A 20,393-nucleotide genomic window follows, 5' to 3' on the forward strand; every position below is an offset into this window, starting at 1 on the left:
GAAAAACAATCGAAAGAATTAACAAAGCCAAAAGCTGGTTCTTTGAAAAAATTAACAAAATTGATAAACCATTGGCTAGACTGACTAAAGAAATACAGGAAAGGAAACAAATAACCCGAATAAGAAATGAGAAGGACCACATCACAACGGAACCAAATGAAATTAAAAGAATCATTTCAGATTATTATGAAAAATTGTACTCTAACAAATTTGAAAACCTAGAAGAAATGGATGAATTCCTGGAAAAACACTACCTACCTAAACTAACACATTCAGAAGTAGAACAACTAAATAGACCCATAACAAAAAAAGAGATTGAAACGGTAATCAAAAAACTCCCAACAAAAAAAAGCCCTGGCCCGGATGGCTTCACTGCAGAGTTCTACCAAACTTTCAGAGAAGAGTTAACACCACTACTACTAAAGGTATTCCAAAGCATAGAAAATGACGGAATACTACCCAACTCATTCTATGAAGCCACCATCTCCCTGATACCAAAACCAGGTAAAGACATTACAAAAAAAGAAAATTATAGACCTATATCCCTCATGAACATTGATGCAAAAATCCTCAACAAAATTCTAGCCAATAGAATCCAACAACACATCAAAAAAATAATTCACCCTGATCAAGTGGGATTTATACCAGGTATGCAAGGCTGGTTTAATATCAGAAAAACCATTAATGTAATCCATCACGTAAATAAAACAAAAGACAAAAACCACATGATCTTATCAATTGATGCAGAAAAGGCATTTGACAAAGTCCAACACCCATTCATGATAAAAACTCTTACCAAAATAGGAATTGAAGGAAAATTCCTCAACATAATAAAGGGCATCTATGCAAAGCCAACAGCCAATATCAGTCTAAATGGAGAGAAGCTGAAAGCATTTCCCTTGAGAACGGGAGCCAGACAAGGATGCCCTTTATCACCGCTCTTATTCAACATCGTGTTGGAAGTCTTAGCCAGGGCAATTAGGCTAGACAAAGAAATAAAAGGTATCCGGATTGGCAAGGAAGAAGTAAAGTTATCACTATTTGCAGATGACATGATTATATACACAGAAAACCCTAAGGAATCCTCCAGAAAACTACTGAAACTAATAGAAGAGTTTGGCAGAGTCTCAGGTTATAAAATAAACATACAAAAATCACTTGGATTCCTCCACATCAACAAAAAGAACACCGAAGAGGAAATAACCAAATCAATACCATTCACAGTAGCCCCCAAGAAGATAAGATACTTAGGAATAAATCTTACCAAGGATGTAAAAGACCTATACAAAGAAAACTACAAAACTCTACTACAAGAAATTCAAAAGGACATACTTAAGTGGAAAAACATACCCTGCTCATGGATAGGAAGACTTAACATAGTAAAAATGTCTATTCTACCAAAAGCCATCTATACATTTAACGCACTTCCGATCCAAATTCCAATGTCATATTTTAAGGGGATAGAGAAACAAATCACCAATTTCATATGGAAGGGAAAGAAGCCCCGGATAAGCAAAGCACTACTGAAAAAGAAGAAGAAAGTGGGAGGCCTCACCTTACCTGACTTCAGAACCTATTATACAGCCACAGTAGTCAAAACAGCCTGGTATTGGTACAACAACAGACACATAGACCAATGGAACAGAATTGAGAACCCAGACATAGATCCATCCACGTATGAGCAGCTGATATTTGACAAAGGACCAGTGTCAATTAACTGGGGAAAAGATAGCCTTTTTAACAAATGGTGCTGGCATAACTGGATATCCATTTGCAAAAAAATGAAACAGGACCCATACCTCACACCATGCACAAAAACTAACTCCAAGTGGATCAAAGACCTAAACATAAAGACTAAAACGATAAAGATCATGGAAGAAAAAATTGGGACAACCCTAGGAGCCCTAATACAAGGTATAAACAGAATACAAAACATTACCAAAAATGATGAAGAGAAACCCGATAACTGGGAGCTCCTAAAAATCAAACACCTATGCTCATCTAAAGATTTCACCAAAAGAGTAAAAAGACCACCTACAGATTGGGAAAGAATTTTCAGCTATGACATCTCCGACCAGCGCCTGATCTCTAAAATCTACATGATTCTGTCAAAACTCAACCACAAAAAGACAAACAACCCAATCAAGAAGTGGGCAAAGGATATGAACACACATTTCTCTAAAGAAGAGATTCAGGCAGCCAACAGATACATGAGAAAATGCTCTCGATCATTAGCCATTAGAGAAATGCAAATTAAAACTACGATGAGATTCCATCTCACACCAGCAAGGCTGGCATTAATCCCAAAAACACAAAATAATAAATGTTGGAGAGGCTGCGGAGAGATTGGAACTCTCATACACTGCTGGTGGGAATGTAAAATGGTACAACCACTTTGGAAATCTATCTGGTGTTATCTTAAACAGAAATAGAACTACCATACAACCCAGAAATCCCGCTCCTAGGAATATACCCTAGAGATACAAGAGCCTTCATACAAACAGATATATGCACACCCATGTTTATTGCAGCTCTGTTTACAATAGCAAAAAGTTGGAAGCAACCAAAGTGTCCATCAACGGATGAATGGGTAAATAAATTGTGGTATATTCACACAATGGAATACTACGCATCGATAAAGAACAGTGACGAATCTCTGAAACATTTCATAACGTGGAGGAACCTGGAAGGCATTATGCTGAGCGAAATCAGTCAGAGGCAAAAGGACAAATATTGTATAAGACCACTATTATAAGATCTTGAGAAATAGTAAACCTGAGAAGAACACATACTTTTGTGGTTACGAGGCGGGGAGGGAGGGAGGGTGGGAGAGGGTTTTTTATTGGTTAATCACTAGATAAGAACTGCTTTAGGTGAAGGGAAAGACAACACTCAATACATGGAAGGTCAGCTCAATTGGACTGGACCAAAAGCAAAGAAGTTTCCGGGATAAAATGAATGCTTCAAATCTCAGCGGAGCAAGCGTGGGGGTCTGGGGAACATGGCTTGCGGGGACTTCTAAGTCAATTGGCAAAATAATTCTATTATGAAATCATTCTGCATCCCACTTTGAAATGTGGCGTCTGGGGTCTTAAATGCTAACAAGCGGGCCATCTAAGATGCAGCAATTGGTCTCAACCCACCTGGAGCAAAGGAAAATGAAGAACACCAAGCCCACACGGCAACTAAGAGCCCAAGAGACAGAAAGGGCCACATGAACCAGAGACCTACATCATCCTGAGACCAGAAGAACTAGTTGGTGCCCGGCCACAATCGATGACTGCCCTGACAGGGAGCACAGCAGAGGACCCCTGAGGGAGCAGGAGATCAGTGGGATGCAGACCCCAAATTCTCATAAAAAGACCAAGCTTAATGGTCTGACTGAGACTGGAGGAATCCTGGCGGCCACGCTCCCCAGACCTTCTGTTGACACAGGATAGGAACCATCCCCGAAGACAACTCATCAGAAATGAAAGGGACTGGTCAGTGGGTGGGAGAGAGACGCTGATGAAGAGTGAGCTAATTATATCAGGTGGACACTTGAGATTGTGTTGGCAACTCTTGTCTGGAGGGGGGATGGGAGGATAGAGAGAGAGGGAAGCCGGCAAAATTGTCAAGAAAGGAGAGACTGAAAGGGCTGACTCAAGACGGGGAGAGTAAGTGGGAGTAGGGAGTGAGATGTATGTAAACTTATATGTGACAGACTGATTGGATTTGTAAACGTTCACTTGAAGCTTAATAAAAGTTATTAAAAAAAAAAAAGAAGAAGTAGTCTTGTAGGAGCTCCACCAACTCTGGGCCATTCATTCCCTCCCTCCAATAGTTAGAATGTAATGATAGATCAGAGGCCAAGGCAAAGCAGTTAGACCCTAGGACAGGAGAGGAAAGTAGGAGAACATAGAGAACTCTTTTCTGCCCTTTCTGAATATGGACTTGAAAAACCAATGGGAAGGTTGAAAAGGAAAAAGAAAGAACCATCTTGGAATATCTCTCAACTCCATATGCCTAACTGTATGATGGTAAAATGTTTCCAATAATAGACTTATCATTTTCATAAATTATTACATCTGCATTTACAGCTCAGCTCTCTCCACCAAGCTTCTAACTTCCTACTGAACAAATTTATCTGAATGACTCGAAGGCCATAAGGCACCTCAAATGTAACATATCCAAAACAAATCTCGCTCCCCTTCTTTCCCCAATCTGCTCCTCACCTGTGCCTGCCTTCGACAATGGAACTATCATCCATTTACCCAATGAAGATTTACCCTCCGTCTTCCACCTCCCACATCTAATGTCTAGATTCTGTATGTTGACATCCAAAAAGTCTCCTAAATCCAGCCTGTACACTAATTCCATTGTCTGTGTAGACATCTTGGATAATTAGATAAACTGTAAGAACCACATTAGGAAAAGTTAGAAAGAGACTTACTTGACCAGATGGTTTTTACTTAATATCCCTGGAGCAGGGATAGGTCAAAGCTGGAACAAGGGAGAGAGGGTCTAGGATTAGAAGGAATGAGGCTGGTGAGCAGAGGGTGAAGGTGTGCCAGGCTGTGGGTGAGAATCCAGTACCCAGTGCTGTGAGATACACACCAATTTACTGCTTGGCTGGAAAGTGCTGAGATCTGCTGAGGTTGTAGCAAGTGTCAAAGTGGTGGGGCTGGCTAGAGACCAGGCTCCACTGGGCTCTGTCCCTGTGGCTGGTTTTGGGGCTGGGATTTCCCCTGAGTATGTGTGGGGGGAGGTCAGTAGGAGTCGCGGGTGAGATCTTTGTTACTGGGTTTTCCTGGGGCATCACAGCAGCATGCACATCCCCAGGGCACCAACTTTGTGAGGCTGCAGAGGGTATTTCACTTCCAACTGCAAACCAAACCTGCAGGTTCTCTGCATCTGGTGTGTGGTGGCCCCAGGGTCTGGTCCAAGTTGTGTGAACTGAGCAGTTGCCTGATACTCCCCACCTCCAGCTCTGCCAGGAAGTGAGACTTCTTTGTAGCTCTTGGAGTTGGATTTTAAATCCGAGGATCAAGCAGTGAAGACCCTGGGACAAGACACCTCCCTCAACTCCAGGACTTGCCTTTCTTTTTCCTCCTGCTCCCCTCATCCTTTATCCCTTTCATCTCCGACTGACTCCCTGGTCACTCCGTTCCCCCTCCTCCTCTTGCCTGCCCCCATCCTCCCCACCCCATTAATTCACCTGTCACAGCCACCCTCCTCCACCATTCTTCCCTCCCCCTTCCGCCCCCCACTTCTTCTTTCCTACCTTCTCCCTCTGTCTTTCTTCTGTCCCCCTACATTTCTTCACCCCACCCTTATGACTTGTCCCTACATTCCCCATCTCCCTTCTTACCCACTTTTTCTCTTACCTTCTTTCCCTGTCTGCATTTCTCTCCCTCCCTCCCTTTTCTTCACCCTTACCTTTCTCTTCCCCCCCCATATCTTTCCACCTTCCCTCTCTTCCCCCCCCACCATCCTGTCCCCTCCTCCCTCTTCCCTATCCCCTTCCGCCCCCGCCCCTCCCTTCACTGTTTGCCTTTCTCCCGGATCCGGATGAATGGGTTGCCCTGCCCGTGCTCTGCCCTGCTCCACTTCTGGCAGCCGGGGTCTCGCTCCATGGCTGAGGGCTCCAGCACTCAGGCCCAGGGGAAAGGGCCCCCGCTCAGCATCCAGCTCCTGCGAGCCCAATACGAAGGCTTGAGGCAGCAGCAGAGGGCCCAGACCCACCTGGTGGTGCTCCCGAAAGGTACGGCTGGGCGGGTGCTGGGGGCAGAAGTCATGGGGAGGGAGGAGGGCCTGGCTGTGAGCAGAATGAGTGGCCGCGACGCTGAGAGGGCAAGGTCAGGGCTCCCTGCTGGTGGTGAAGTGCAGACAGCAGGAGAGGCGCTCAGGGCAGCTCTGCTCGGCTCAAGTCGGTCCTTCCCACCGATCCAGGAGCCTCAGCCCAGCCTGGCAGAGCAGGTTCTGGTCTCTGCTCCTTTGTTCTGATCTCGCTGGACTGGTCAGCCTGGTGAGCCCAGCTTGGCCCCCCCGGCAAAACTATGTAGGAGATGGGAGCTCTGCTTCCTGACCGGTTCTAACCGAGGCACTTCCTGCAAACCAGAGAAACTGGCTCTAGAGGGAGAAGACGTGGCATTCCCTAGCAGCCTGGGACCTGGCTGGGCCAGGGAAGCAGCGGGCTCAGGGACCCATGAGGCACCTCAGGCTCACAGAGTTTGCTATCACGGCCTCAAACTGCTGCCAGGGAAGGTCTAATCAGACTCGGAAGCCCCCTCCTCCTGGGGAGAAGACCCCCTCCCCATGTTGGGAACTCAGACCTCATTCCTAGAGGAAGCTAGGAGCACAGGGCTTGGGAAGCAAGTGAGGACAGAGAAGGAACAAGTCAAGGGACATGGGAAGATACCCTGAAATTCAAAGCTGTGCCCTGGGGGTTTCTGTGGTTACCTGTACGGTTTCTGTGGTTACCTGTACGGTTAAGTAGAGGCAATGAATGGTCCACCCTGTACCAGCCCAGGCTAGGAAAGAGTCAAGGGACAGACGGAGCTCACCGATGGGCCAGAAGTATATTCTTTTTATTTTTTAATTAAAAAAAATTTTTTTTTAGTTTTTTAATGAAGCTAAATTCACATAACAACAACAAAAAAATGACCATTTTAAAGTGTACAATTCAGTGGCATTTAATGCACTCACAAGAGTTTGCTGCAATTTATAGACAAAAGTGGCACCTCTAACCTGAAAGAGCCCACTTCCCATTACTTTGGCTGGTGCCAACTAATGAGATCCCTTGGAACTGAACTGGCACAGCCAACTAGTGCCCCCATTTCTGCAGGGCATCTGTTGAAAGGTCCCGAAAGCCCTATCCCACCCTCAAACAAACAAACAACAACAAAAAGAAACCCAGACCCTTTGCTGATGAGTCGATTCCACTTCATGGTCTTCTCCCTTCTGGTTCCAGTGCCCTTCCTTCCATTAGTCAGCTCCGAGAATTCCTGAGCTTCCCAATATGACCTAGTGTCTGGAGACACTGAAATGTACTTGTAGGAGTAGCCCAGTGTCAATGGTCACTCTGTCTTCCTGGGTCTCTCTACTACACTGGACACTGAAAATGACTATCTTCTGAAGTCCCTCTATGCTCTTGTCTCCGTGATATTAACACCTCCTGATTTTGATCTCCCTCTCTCTTCCCTGGCTTTTCTTCCACTGTTTGCCCTTTAAATATTTGAGTATTCCAGAACTCTAATTTTCTCTCCAGCCTCTTATCAATTTATGCATTTACTTTCCATGACTTCACACATGTCCCTGACTTCAACTACCACCTGTATGTTGATGACCCCAAATCTGTATCTTCAGCCCAAATTTCTCCTCCAAAATCCAGGCTGGTTGGATGCTCTACAGACAAACATACATCTGAAATGCAACATACTCAAAAACAAATTCATCTCTCCCTACCAAAAATTGACTTTATTTCCTGTATGCTCTGTCTCAATGAATGGCACCACCATCTCCCATGTTGCCAAAGTGTAGGGACCAATTGCTTTTTGGGTCCCTAGAATCATTTCCACCTATCTTTGGTTTTTTTACCCCTTGCAGTTTCTCCCCCTTAGTTCTACTAGTACCATTAGTATTGATACTAATGCTAACTAACATTTATCAAGTATTACTCTGTTAGGCACTGTGGTAAAATCTTTATATGTATTAACTTATTTAATTCCTGCAGCAACCCTATGATTTAGCTACTATAGTTATTCTTACATATGCAATGTACTCGGTACTGGCTTCCTTGATGTTCTGGGCCTGGCATTCTTTCAGCTTAAAAACTCTGAGACCCCCGCGGGCATCTGGCTCAATTGGCATAACATAGTTTATGAAGAAAATGTTCTACATTCTACTTTGGCGAGTAGCGTCTGGGGTCTTAAAATCCTGTGAGTGGCCATCTGGTATACTCCACTGGTCTCACCCATTCTAGAGCAAGGGAGAATGAAGAAAACTAAAAATACAAGGGAAAGATTAGTCCAAAGGACTAATGGACCACAACTACCATAGCCTCCACCAACTGAGTCCAGTACTACTAGATGGTGCTCAGCTACCACTACTGACTGCTCTGACAGAGATCATAATAGAGGGTCCCAGACAGAGCTAGGGAAAAATGTAGAACAAAATTCTAACTCACAAAAAAAAAAGACGAGACATACTGGCCTGACAGAGACTGGAGAAACCCTGAGAATATGGCCCCTGGACACCCTTTTAGCTCAGTAATGAAGTCACTCTTGAGGTTCACCCTTCAGCCAAAGATTAGACAGGCCCATAGAACAAAAGGAGACTAAAAGGGCACACCAGCGCAGGGGCAAGGACAAGAAGGCAGGAGGGGGCAGAAAAGCTGGTAATAGGGAACCCAAGGTCGAGAAAGGAGAGTGTTGACATGTTGTGAGATTGTTAACTAATCTCATAAAACAATATTTGTACTATTTAATGAAAAGCTAGTTCTATAAACCATCATCTAAAGTACAATTAAAAAAAAAAATGAAACAGGATCCATACCTCATACCATACAAAAAAACAAACAAAAAAAGAACTCTGAGACCCCCCAAATGAGACCTGCCATATACCTTCCAGTAGTGACCCTGCTCTGCCTTCCCTTCTCAGGGGGGACCGTGCCTGCTCCTGCTCCTGCTCAGCCCATTGTCAGTGCTGTTTGGATTAACAAGGAGAGAAGGAGCTCACTATTCCTGGAGGAGGCAGAGTCTGAGGCCAAGGGGATGCCAGAGGAGGCAGGCAGAGGCCATCTTCAGACCCCCAAGTCTACGTGGCACACACACCTACAGATGCATCGTTCTGTCCAGAACTTCTGCCAGGAAACCAGTCATCAAGTACAGCACAAGGGCAGGCTTACTGGACCTGACCGAAGGCTCCCTCAGGAAGGAAACCTAGGCTTGTTTGAAAACAATCAGAGGACTCAGCAAGGGACGGAAACCCCAGAGACAGTCCAGCAGCCATGTCATGTGGGCAGTGCCCATGCAAAGGCAGTGGAATCCGGCTTAAACCTGAGCATTCAGTGCCATCCTCCCACAAAGAACCTACACAGATCGGGCACATCAACTCATTATCCATTTCCCCAGAGGAAAACTCCCAGGATTTCCCAAGCTGCACGGAACCTGGGCTTATATGGCCCAGCCTGAAGCTTTCTTCTCAGCCACAGGGCTCAGCCTTGAGGCTCTCAGTGGCCTCATCAGAGAACGAGGGAGATAGAGCCAAAATTTGATCCTCTAGCTAGGAGCAAGAACTGCAGTTGCGGTAATTGTGGGAGTGGGCACATGGTCTGGTCCTTCATAAAAGGAGAGATTGCCCAGGCCAGGTTGCTCACAGTTCAGGATGAAAGGGTGCTGTCCAGTCAATGCAGCACCATTCAGCTTATACAAGAAGACGAAGTGATGGAGCTCCAGATGCCCATTCCTTAGGGGAATTTTGAAATACAAAGCGGAGACTGTAGCCAATGAATGTCTTAGCAGTGCCCAGGGAGCAATGGGCATGGACGATCCTGTTTTCAGGAGCTTCTGATGATTTCACACATATTCTCAAGAAGATGAGCTCTGAGAACTTGCCTTCTTCTGGTTGCTGTTCCTGGAGGCCATCTCACGAGTCACTAAATTCACAGTGTGACCACACCATCCCAGCTTTCACCTCCCAACCCATGGTGATCCAGGGTAAAGAGAGCTAGAACACTGTCGCTCACTGTTCTGTGCCTTTAAAGGGTATTTAGGAAGGGCTGATCATCTCTTAGCTCTTCCTGAGACCCTGCACGTCCAACCTCATCACAGATTTCCTCCCTTCCTTCCTTCCTTCTTTCCTTGCTTCCTTCCTTCCTCCTTTCCTCCCTTCCTTTCTTCCTTCCCTGCATTCCTTCCTTCTCTCCTTTCTTTCCTTTTTTTCCCTTCCCTTCCTTCTTATTTTTTCTTTTATTTCTTTCCAGATTAAGTTCTTATTGAAAATTGCCAATCACTGAAAATGTATAGTGATGGGAGCCTGAGCAAAAGGAGATAAAGAAATGCTCTTGCTTGGAAAATACGTGTTCTGCACAAACTACCCTCTTTTCTGCCAAGCTTGGACCACTGAACTCTTTCTTGGCATCAAATATATTTTTTTAAACTAAAAGTAAAGCAGGTGGTACTTGCGTGATGGGGGAGAAAGTGCGTCTTTCCTGGTTAATGTTTAACTTTAGTAATGATATTTAAATACCTCTTGGAGTTCTGGTGGCACCATGGTTAAGAGCTACGGCTGCTAACCAAAAGGTCAGCAGTTTGAATCCACCAGCCGCTCCTTGGAAACCCTATGGGGGCAGTTCTACTCCGTCCTATAGGGTCACTATGAGTCGGAATTGACTCCACAGTAATGGATTTTTTAAGATGTTTTCTCTCATATCAGATTCCCTCTTTGAAATTTCACCCACATCTTCCCTTTTTCCCCATGATGATCCAGACGTGCCCCTCCACATCCAAAATTGTTAACTAGGAGCGTGATTACTCATCAGAAAATGTATGTGCCTGCTCCGTGGACCACTCAGAAACTCATTCTAGTGTTGGGATTCAGTGTGCTTCTTTGTCTACTGAAAAACAAGAAAATTTTCTGAAAAACTTTGTGCTTTGCTTTTGTTTTAAACTCTGACAAGTAACCCCTCTTTCTACAGTCTTTTTTTTTTCTTCGCATTTGTTCCATCCACATTTATTCCATATTGAATTAATATGTTAATATTGGGAATTCAAACATATGGGATTCACACATTCACTTGTCTTCCTGAGCATAGAAATGATTCTGACTCTCCTCCTTGATTTCAGTCTGATTCCTTTCCAAAGATTTTGAAAGTGCCTCGTCTTGATTAAAATTAGATCTTTTAGAGTGACCGTGAATACTTTTAAAATATGTATTTCCCCTGTAGAGTGTGTTATGACCCGGCCAATGGCAACCCTAGTCTTGATTTTCCACTGACTTACAGCAGGGTTGGAGTCCTTCGTGGTGCAAAAGGCTAATGAGGTCCCTTGGTAACTGAAAGGTTGGAGGTTTGAGTTCACCCAGAGGCACCTCAGAAGAAAGGTCTGACTGTCTACTTCTAAAAAACCAGCCTTTGATAATCCTACGAAGTACAGTTCTACTCTGACACACACGAGGTCGCCATGAGTCAGAACTGACAGCAACCGGTTTGGTTTTGGTTTTGCAGCGCGGTTACGACAACATGGCTTTCTCTTGCCCCGCTGTGTGTGGATCCAGACCCTGGTCTTTCTCAGAGCTCTCCACGGAAGACCCTTGCCTTCTGTGATTGGTGTATACGGTCTTTTTAATGTTTCTCTGTTCATTGCTCAGGAAACCCCTGTAGGTCGGGCAACACGTGCAGAGCATAGCTGTCCTACAGGCAAGATGAAGGAGAGTGTATCGGTTTAGCAGTCAGCAGATCTGGGTGTTTATCCAGCCACAGTTGGTGTGTGACTTGGGCCAAGTTACTTAATCTCTCAGTTTTGGTTTCATCATCTGTAAAATGAGGGCGATAATACTCACTTTTGAAAGGGTTAGAAATAACATGTGTAAAAGTTCCTGGCACTCTCAGCTAGAAGCAGTCAGGGTAAAACCAGAGAAACAGAACCAGTTGGAGCTATATATTATGCGATGTATTGCAAGGAATTGGCTTATGCGATTGTGGGGGCTGGCTAGGTTAGTTAGGAATTCCCAGTGCAAGCCGTCAGGGGGGCCAGTTTGGAACTGTCAGACTTGAGCCTAAGCTGCTGTCCACAGGAGGAATTTCCTCTTCTACTAACCTTAGGAAACCCTGGTGGCATAGTGGTTAAGTGCTACGGCTGCTAACCAAAGGGTTGGCAGTTTGAATCCACCAGGTGCTCCTTGGAAACTCTATGGGTCATTATGAGTTGGAATCGACTCGATGGCACTGGGTTTGGTTTGGGTTTTTAGTAAACTTCAACACTGCTTTCAAGGCCTTTCAACTGATTAAATCAGGTCCACCCAGAGTAGAACAATCTTCCTTATTCCAAGTCAACTAATTATATTACAGACGTAATTAGTACAGACACTGAGTCATATCAGTAAAATACCTTCACAGACCTACCTACACTAGTGTTTGATTAAACACTTGGGAACTGTAGTCTAGCCAGGAACCCTGGTGGCATAGTGATTAAGAGCTCAGCTGCTAGCCCAAGGGTCAGCAGTTCAAATCCACCAGCTGCTCCTTGGAAACTGTATGGGGAAGTTCTACTCTGTCCTATAGGGTTGCTAAGAGTCTGAATCGATTCAACAGGTTTGGTTTTGTTTTTGGTAGTCTAGCCAAGTTGACACACAAAACTATCACAGGCAGCAATCATTATTTATGGAGCTCTGGTGGTGCAGTGGTTAAGAGATGGGCTCCTAACCAAAAGGTTGGCACTTTGAACCCACCAGCCGCTCCTTGGAAACCCTGTGGGGGCAGTTCTACCCTGTCCTGTGGGGTTGCTGTGAGTAGAAATCAGCTGGACGGCAATGGGTTTGATTTTTGGTACTTCTCCTTTGGAGTCCCTGGGTGGTGCAGACATTTAAGTGCTTGACTGCTAGCCTGAAGGTTGGTGGTTTGAACCCACCCAGGGGCACTTGGAAAGACAGGTCTGGTGATCTCCCAGGCTGTTCTTGCCAAGAGCATTTAGGTCGGAACAATGTTTCTCAAAGACACACACACACCTTTCTCCTGCCCACCCCTGACAAACCGGCTTGGAGCAGAGGGTTCAGGTAACCATGTGCTCTCTGGAACTACCTATGGGTGCTTTTTTTTCTTCTGTGATGGTCAGGACTGGTATTAACCTTCTCTTCCCACACTCTCCACAGAGAACAGAAGAGGGGCTCTCCTAAAGGCTGAGAACAGCCAGCTCGCATTTTAAATCCTGCCTCTGGTCCGGCCCCCTAGCCTTCCAGGTCCACAGGGAGGATTCCCCCATGTGGCTGCCTCAGTAATATGCTTCCATCTTCCCAGGCTCTGAGGCAGATGGATCTGGACTCCCCTAAGTACCGCTCCTTGGTAGCTGCATGACCTTTGTTGAGTTACTTAGCTCTCAAAGCCACAGACTTCCCAGTTGTAAAACGAGGGGAGAACACCCACCTGGGGAGTCCGGAGCAGAGGCTGGCTCTCATTAAGCTATAAACAGGACAGGGTCTTTCCCATAACTGTTACCCACTCTGCTTGGTCCAATTTCTTTCCCCACTGGAGGGCAGGCTCCTCCCACGCCTGGAAGACTGAGTCCCTCACTTTTCAATCACTTCCCGTCATTAATAAAGCACTTTCACTTCCGGTTCTTAAGACTTGACACTATTCGAATTTAAAAGTTTTATCTCATATTCAAGTCTCCTCCTCTCCTCCCAGCACCAGAAAAAAAGGGTAACCTGTTGTGACTCACAGTGACCCTCTAAGACAAGGTAGAGCTACCCCATAGGGTTTCTGATGAGCGCCTGGGGAATTCGAGCTGCCGACCTTTACACCACGACAGGTACCGCCTTCCTGTAGAGTTTAAGTTTTAGGGCTAAAGGGAGGGCGTGGTCTTCTGGTTTACATACGCCACCCTCTCAGGCACACAACTTTTTAGCGTTGGGGTAGGAAAAGCAGAGAACGATTGCAAGGGTCTCTTTAAGTGACTGGCTGTGATGCCATTGTAGTCTCTTTTCCCTTAGCTGTTTACACGGACATAGCTCATAGGCCGGTGTGGACAGTGGCGGCCCCAGCAGGCTCCTGCTGATGACGGGCTCAAACCCAAGCACTGCCCCTAGCGCTGGGGGTCCCTTGTGACACTGGTTATGCCTGCCTATTCAACCCTCCTCCCAGGCCTTCAGAGGTCCACTTCTCTTTGCCCCAATCTCACCAGCCATCTGCTGCCCCAACTGGGGCGTGTGGACACAGGCCAGAGGCATTTTCTGCATATCGCGGGAACTGGCTTTAAGCCAGCGTATTAGCTTCCTAGGGCCGCCATAATAAAGTACCAATAATTGGGTGTCCTAAAAGAACAGAAATTTATTCACTCCCAATTCTGGAGGCCGGAAGTCTGAAACCAGAGTGTCTCTCTGTTTCCCTCCTCTTTTTATAAGAACATCAGTCATATTGGATTAGGACCACCAGACTCCAGTACGAAGGAGTCCTCGAGGCACAGGAGCTGAAGTGCTTAACTGGTAACCAAAGGTTAGCGGTTCGAACCCACCAGTGGCTCTGTGGGAGAAAGATGTGGCAGTCTGCTTCCATAAAGATCACAGCTTTGGAAATCCTATGGGGCAGTTCCACCCTCCTGTAGGGTTGCTATGACTTAGAATTGACTCGACAGTAATGGGTATTCTCCAATATGAAGGTCCCTGGGTGGTGCAAATTGTTTGTGCTTATCTACTATCCAAAAGGTGGCTATATAACCCACCGAGGGTGCTGCAGAAGAAAGACCTGGAGACCTGCTTCTGTAAAATATTACAGCCAAGAAAACCCTGTGGAGCAGTTCCACCCTGTAACACATGAGGTTACCACGAGTCAGGATCAACTCTGTTTTGTTTTTACTTCAGTATGGCCTCATGTTAACTAATTACATCTGCAAAGACTCTATTTCCCAATAAAGTCACATTCACAGGGACTGGTGGTTAGGATTCGAACACATCTTTTTGGGGGGGACAGGGGACACAAATCAACCCATAACAGGTGGTCATCCTTGTACCGTCTGTTCCCAGTTGTTCTACACTGTTATTTTCCCACTGAGGTTTCTCCCTCTCTCTCTCTCTTTTTTTCTTATTGTGCTTTAGGTGAAATTTTACAGAGCAAATAAGTTTCTCCTTAAACAACTAATTATGAAAATTGTTTTGTGACATTGGTTGCCAACCCCACAATGTGTGAACTCTCTCCACTTCTCCACCCAGGGTTCCCTATTTCCATTCGTCCAGCTTTCCTGTCCCTTCCTGCGTTTTTGTCTTTGCTTTTGGGCTGGTGTGCCCATTTAGCCCCACATGTGTGACTGAACTATGAAGCGTGTTCCTCAGGTGTGTTATTATTTGCCCTATAAGCCTTTCTAATCTTCGGCTTATGGGTGAACCTTGGGAGTGACTTCAGTACTGAGTTAAAAGCGTGTCCTGGGGCTATACTCTTGAGGTTTCTGCAGTCTCTGTCAGATGAGCAAGTCTGGTCTTGTGTGTGTGTGTGTGTGTGTGTGTGTGTGAATTTTGTTCTACTTTTTCCTCCCACTCTGTCCAGGAGCCTCTATTTTGATCCCTGTCAGAGCAGTAGGTGGTGGTGGTAGCTGGGCAGCATCTAGTTGTTCTGGGCTCAGTCTGGTGGAGGCTGTGGTAGTTGTGGTCCATTAGTCCTTTGGACTAATCTTTCCCTTGTGTCTTTGGTTTTCTTTGTTCTCCTTTGCTCCAGCTGGGGTGGGATCAGTAGATGTATCTTAGATGGTCACTTGTAGGCTTTTAAGACCCCAGACTCTACTCACCACAGTCAAATGTAGAACATTTTCTTTATAAAATATGTTATTCCAGTTTAGCTAGATGTCCCTGGAGACCATGGTTCCCAGCCCTCAGCCGAGTAACTCAGACCCTCAGGGAGTTTGGATGTGTCCGTGAAGCTTCTATGACTTTACCTTGGTCAAGTTGTGCTAACTTCCCCAATATTGTGTACTGTCTTAGCCCTCACCAAAGTTACCATTTATCTACAATCTAGTTAGTGTTTTTCTCTCTCCACCTCTCCCCTTCCTCATAACCATCAAAGATGGTTTTTTTCTGTGCGTAAACCTTTTGACGAATTTTTATAATAGTGGTCTCATACAGTATTTGTCCTTTTGTGACTGACTTATTTCAGTCAGCGTAATGCCCTCCAGATTTGTTCATGATCTGAGGCGTTTCGCAGATACATCATTGTTCTTTACTGTTGTGTGGTGCCATTATGTATATGGACCAGAGTTTGTCTCCCCCTCTCCTAGGGTAAGTCTAGTGGCTGAGCAGCCATCCATTCAGGGAATAAGGTGTTAGTTTCCCCCCTTCTTGCAGGCACTACCATCTTTAAAAGAAAGCATCTTTGACCTTTCCCCCTAGGTTTTGAGGAGGAGAATTAGTCAAGTGTTTACTTTCCAGGAGACAGAGAAACGTCCATCTAAACATCAAATGTGTCCAAAAGGCAGCCTCCTACCAGCCTCATATTACTGAGGAGAAAGGAATCAGGCCTGACCTGCCAAAATAGCATCGGTCTCAGCAAGCTCTCAGGCCGTGGCTCTCAAACTTTGGCATGTATCAGAATTACCCGGAGGGCTTGTTGGACACAGACTGTGGATTTCCACCTCCAGAGCAAGGCTTTGAACAGGGTCTTCCAGTCGGACCCCCTGCTGAGAATTTGCATTTCTAACAAGTTCCCAGGAAGTTATACATAAGAATCAACCCTCAGGTAAGAATCAATCACAAGATTGGAGGTTCAAGTCCACCCAGAGGCTCCTCAGAAGAAAGGTAGGGTGATCTACTTCTGAAAAATCAGCCATTGAAAACTCTGTGGAGCACAGTTCTACTCTGACACACGTGGTGTCGCCATGAGTCAGGATCAACTCTGCGGCAACTGGTTTAAGACGCTTAGAAAATTTCAGAGTGATTAATTCCAGTGTGATTTGGACTTGCCAAGGTAATCCTAGCAAATTTCCTGTGGTCTAGCTGAGTAGTTCTCCAAGTGTGGTCTGACGAGTAGTAGCATCAGTGTCACCTGGGAAATGCTGGAAATAAAAATTCTCTGCCCCTTTCCCCCTATCTCCCCACCTACTGGCTCAAAATCTGGGGTGATGCCCAGCAAACTGTATTTTAGCAACCCCTCAGAACCCTGGTGGCACAGTGGTTAAGAGTTCAGCTGCTAACCAAAAGGTCAGCAGTTCAAATCCACCAGTGACTCCTTGGAAGCCCTATGGAGCAGTTCTACTCTGTCCCATACAGTCGCTATGAGTTAGAATATTGATTCCGTGGCCATGGCTTTTGTTTGTTTGTTTGTTTGTTTTTTGGGTCTTGATATAGACTATCCCCTGCCTTATCAGTATGGATGGGTTGCACCGTGTAGATTTTCTCGTGTAGATTTATTTTAGGAAGAAAAAAAAAATCCCCATTAGTGTCCCAAGCTTTGGCACAGAGACACTGAGAATTGCACTCTAGTTTTAGAGCGACTCTGCCATTTTAACATGAAGTTCACTTTGAAACTTTCAGCATCATTTTCAGGATGTTTTAAAGACAATTTCAGAGTGATTTATTTCGGAGTGATTTGGGGTCCCCAATGTAATTCGAGCAAATCTCCTATGGTCTAGCTCAGTGGTTCTAGATTCAACAATGCAGCCCTGTTGGCCCCTGCTAAAGAGGGGAGGAGGTAGGGGAGACCGAAAAGGGGAGGACGTAGTGGGGGAGAAAAGCCACCCTCTTCAAGGCTCCAGGGAAGGGCCCAGGGCACCCTCCACTTTTGTTACAATAGCCCCTGGGCTTACCACTGACTACAGGTTGGAGTGATGTGATCAGTGAGTAAACAGAGTCTATGCACAGAAAAGAGACTTTTCCCAGATACTAACTGCCTCTGCCTGCCAGACTCCAGGCTGGGACAAGTGGGGCAGCCAAAACCAAAAAAAAAAATCAAACCCATTGCTATCGAGTCGATTCTGACTCACAGTGACCCTATAGGACAGGGCAGAACTGCCCCATAGAATTTCCAAGGAGCACCTGGTGGATTTGAACTGCTGACCTTTTGGTTAGCAGCCATAGCACTTAACCACTACACTGCCAGGGTTTCCAAGTGGAGCAGAGACATAGGAAAGTCACGTGCTTTGCTCTTGAGGAGGGTAAATAACAAAAGTATCTGTGGTTTAATCATGAGATTTCTGTGGTTTAATCATGAGATTAAACACATTGAACAGACATGACGCATGAGATATAGTCATAAAGCAACTTTACTTTTGCTTTCATAGCCATGGATGAAATTCAGGACTGGTTCCGAGAACTTCTGGTCACCTGTAGGGATGAAATGCCCCTCAGGCCACAATTTCAGTTCAGAACTTAGTGTGGTCTATCCAGTGTAAGTTTAAAAAAACAAAAAGAAACTTCTAACTTCATTCCAAGATGGCACTTCCTCCCTCCCCCGCTCTGGGCTAGATGTCTGCAGTGGGAAATGGTGGGAGCCTGGTGAGCCTCTCTCTGCCCACCTTGGGCTTCTGCACTTCATCCCCAATTACTACTGGGGATCTGTGGAATGGGCACACCTGTGTTCTCAGTAAAGGGCTTCACAGCACCTCATCATTTCCCAAAGTGGACTATGCCCATGACAACAAGGTCCTAGGGGGTGATGAGCAACAGAATGGGAGGAGCCTGAGTCTCTGAATAACTGCTTAAAACAGATCTGCCCTCAGATCTAGAATGTTCCCCTCGGAGTGTAACCTGAGACAGCAATAAACTTCTTTAAGCCACTGTATTAATTATTGAGTCTCTTTGTTGACAGTCTAGCTTTACCCTGCCCAATACAGAAATAGACACTTAGAACTTGGTGCTTCTATAAAGTTGTGTGTGCGTGTGTGTACGTGCATGTGCGTATGAAAAGCAGGAGGCAAGGAAATAGATATTGTAGGTTGGAGAGCAGGTGACTATTTGTATAGCATGCTAGATGTAAGAATGGCATGGCAGGGGCCTCTGACCTCTTCTAACTTCACAAGTGGGAAGGAGAATCAAGATCAACAGCCTAAGGGAGATTCCTACGAGGCAGAGACCAGACATACCGCCTCTCTCCAACCTTTTTACGTATTCTGACACCAACCGTCTCTCCCACGGCACTCTCTACTTCTCTGCTGGGTTTGATAATTCATTGCAGTGGCCACACAGAGCTCACAGACAACATTCACGATTATAGGGTTTATTGGGAAAGTAACAGGTTACAGTTCAGGTTCAGGAACATTCAGGATACAGTTCTTTGATCAGGACTGCCTCTTCTCAGCAGGTCCTGCGGGCAGGTCTCTCTCTGGCCCTTGGCCTGGCCTCTGCTCAGCTCAGGCAAGTGTTACAAAGATCTTTTATCTCTGGTGATAAGTATCCGGAGGTACCCCACTCTGCCAGTAAGCCTCAGCCAGAAGGCACTCAGCTCTAGCTCAGAGGGTAGGCAAACTTTGCTCTACCAAGTACCTGGAGGTACCCTACTCCACTAGCAAGCCTCCTGCCTGAAGGCGCTCAGCTTTCTTGCTCCTTGGGCCAGGAAGCCCACCGTACCATCTCCTGCCAGTCTCTTGGTTCTGGTGCCGCTGTTTCTCTGCTGCTGTCTGGTATTACTGCTCTCTTCTCTGCCTCTTGGATCTAGAAGCTTCTCAGCATAGGGATCCCGAGTCCAAAGGCTGTGTTCAACTCCTGGCTCCTCTTTCTTGGTGGTGGTGAGGTTCTCCCTTTCTGCCTCTGGGATGGCTCATTTTAAGCCTCTAAGGTGGGTAGGATAGCCAAACTGACCAATCCCCTCTTAAGTGTTTCATACATCTTATTTGCATGATCCCAACCCCACAAGGGTCCCATGCACCTTATTTATATTATTAGCAAGCTATCCAATTCCGTTGGTGGGCCGCAAGCACCTCATTCATATGGTCCCACCTAGTCATTTCGTGGAAGTTACAAAGACCGTGGCTAGAAGGGCCATATTAAGTAATACAGTGCACCACACTAGAACATTGGCCATATCTCAGTAGGCATTTGTGATAACTTAGAGGGCAGACCACATGCCTATGCCTGTGCACTTGGAAAGAGCCAGAACTTGAGTGGGTTTGACTATTAGTGACAGTGGCTGCTTTTAGCAGACACTGTCAGTACCACATCCACAGCCCCACACCGTAGCCACTTTAGTGTACATGGCCCACTTTCCAACTACCAGTATCACTTCCCTTCTTGCGGCTGGTCTGTACTACAGATAATCCCTACTAGTCTGGGAGAAAGCAGAGCTGGCCCAGGATCAAGACCCCAGGTTTGTTTGCCTGTTGAATCAAGCTGATGAGAAGGAAAGTGTGGGGGACAGGAGCACAGGCTTTGAAGTCAGACTGCCTCAGTTTGAATCCTCCTTTCACTACGAGTTCTATCACCTTAAGCAAGTTCTTAAAACTCTTAGAGTGTGAGTTTCCTCATGTGTAAAATGAAGATGATATTAATAGCATGGTCCTTGAAGGACTGTTAAGAGTTGGATGAAGTAGTCTGTGTAAAGTGCTCAGCCCAATGCCTGTTACATAATTGTTTGCCCTCTAATCGACTCAAAGGAGCCCTAACGTGAAAAGTGGAAAACATCCTTTTGAGCCCCAGGAAGGCTCATGGCTGTAAACCTGTTGCCATCAAGTCAATTCCAACTCACAGTGACCCTGTAAGTACAGGGTAGAACTGCCTGATAAGGT

At 45.8% G+C, this 20,393-nt stretch overlaps 1 protein-coding gene across 1 annotated transcript; it reads left to right on the forward strand.

Moving 5' to 3' along the window:
* The first annotated feature begins 5,550 nt into the window (after window positions 1-5,550).
* Window positions 5,551-10,543, forward strand: C9H9orf152 (chromosome 9 C9orf152 homolog). Its single transcript, XM_003407534.3, has 2 exons — window positions 5,551-5,743; window positions 8,641-10,543. The coding sequence occupies exons 1-2, from the start codon at window positions 5,551-5,553 to the stop codon at window positions 9,171-9,173; spliced, it is 726 nt and encodes a 241-aa protein (XP_003407582.2). The 3' UTR covers window positions 9,174-10,543.
* Window positions 10,544-20,393: the final 9,850 nt, after the last annotated feature.

Source organism: Loxodonta africana, chromosome 9, assembly GCF_030014295.1.
Source record: "Loxodonta africana isolate mLoxAfr1 chromosome 9, mLoxAfr1.hap2, whole genome shotgun sequence".
NCBI lineage: Eukaryota > Metazoa > Chordata > Mammalia > Proboscidea > Elephantidae > Loxodonta > Loxodonta africana.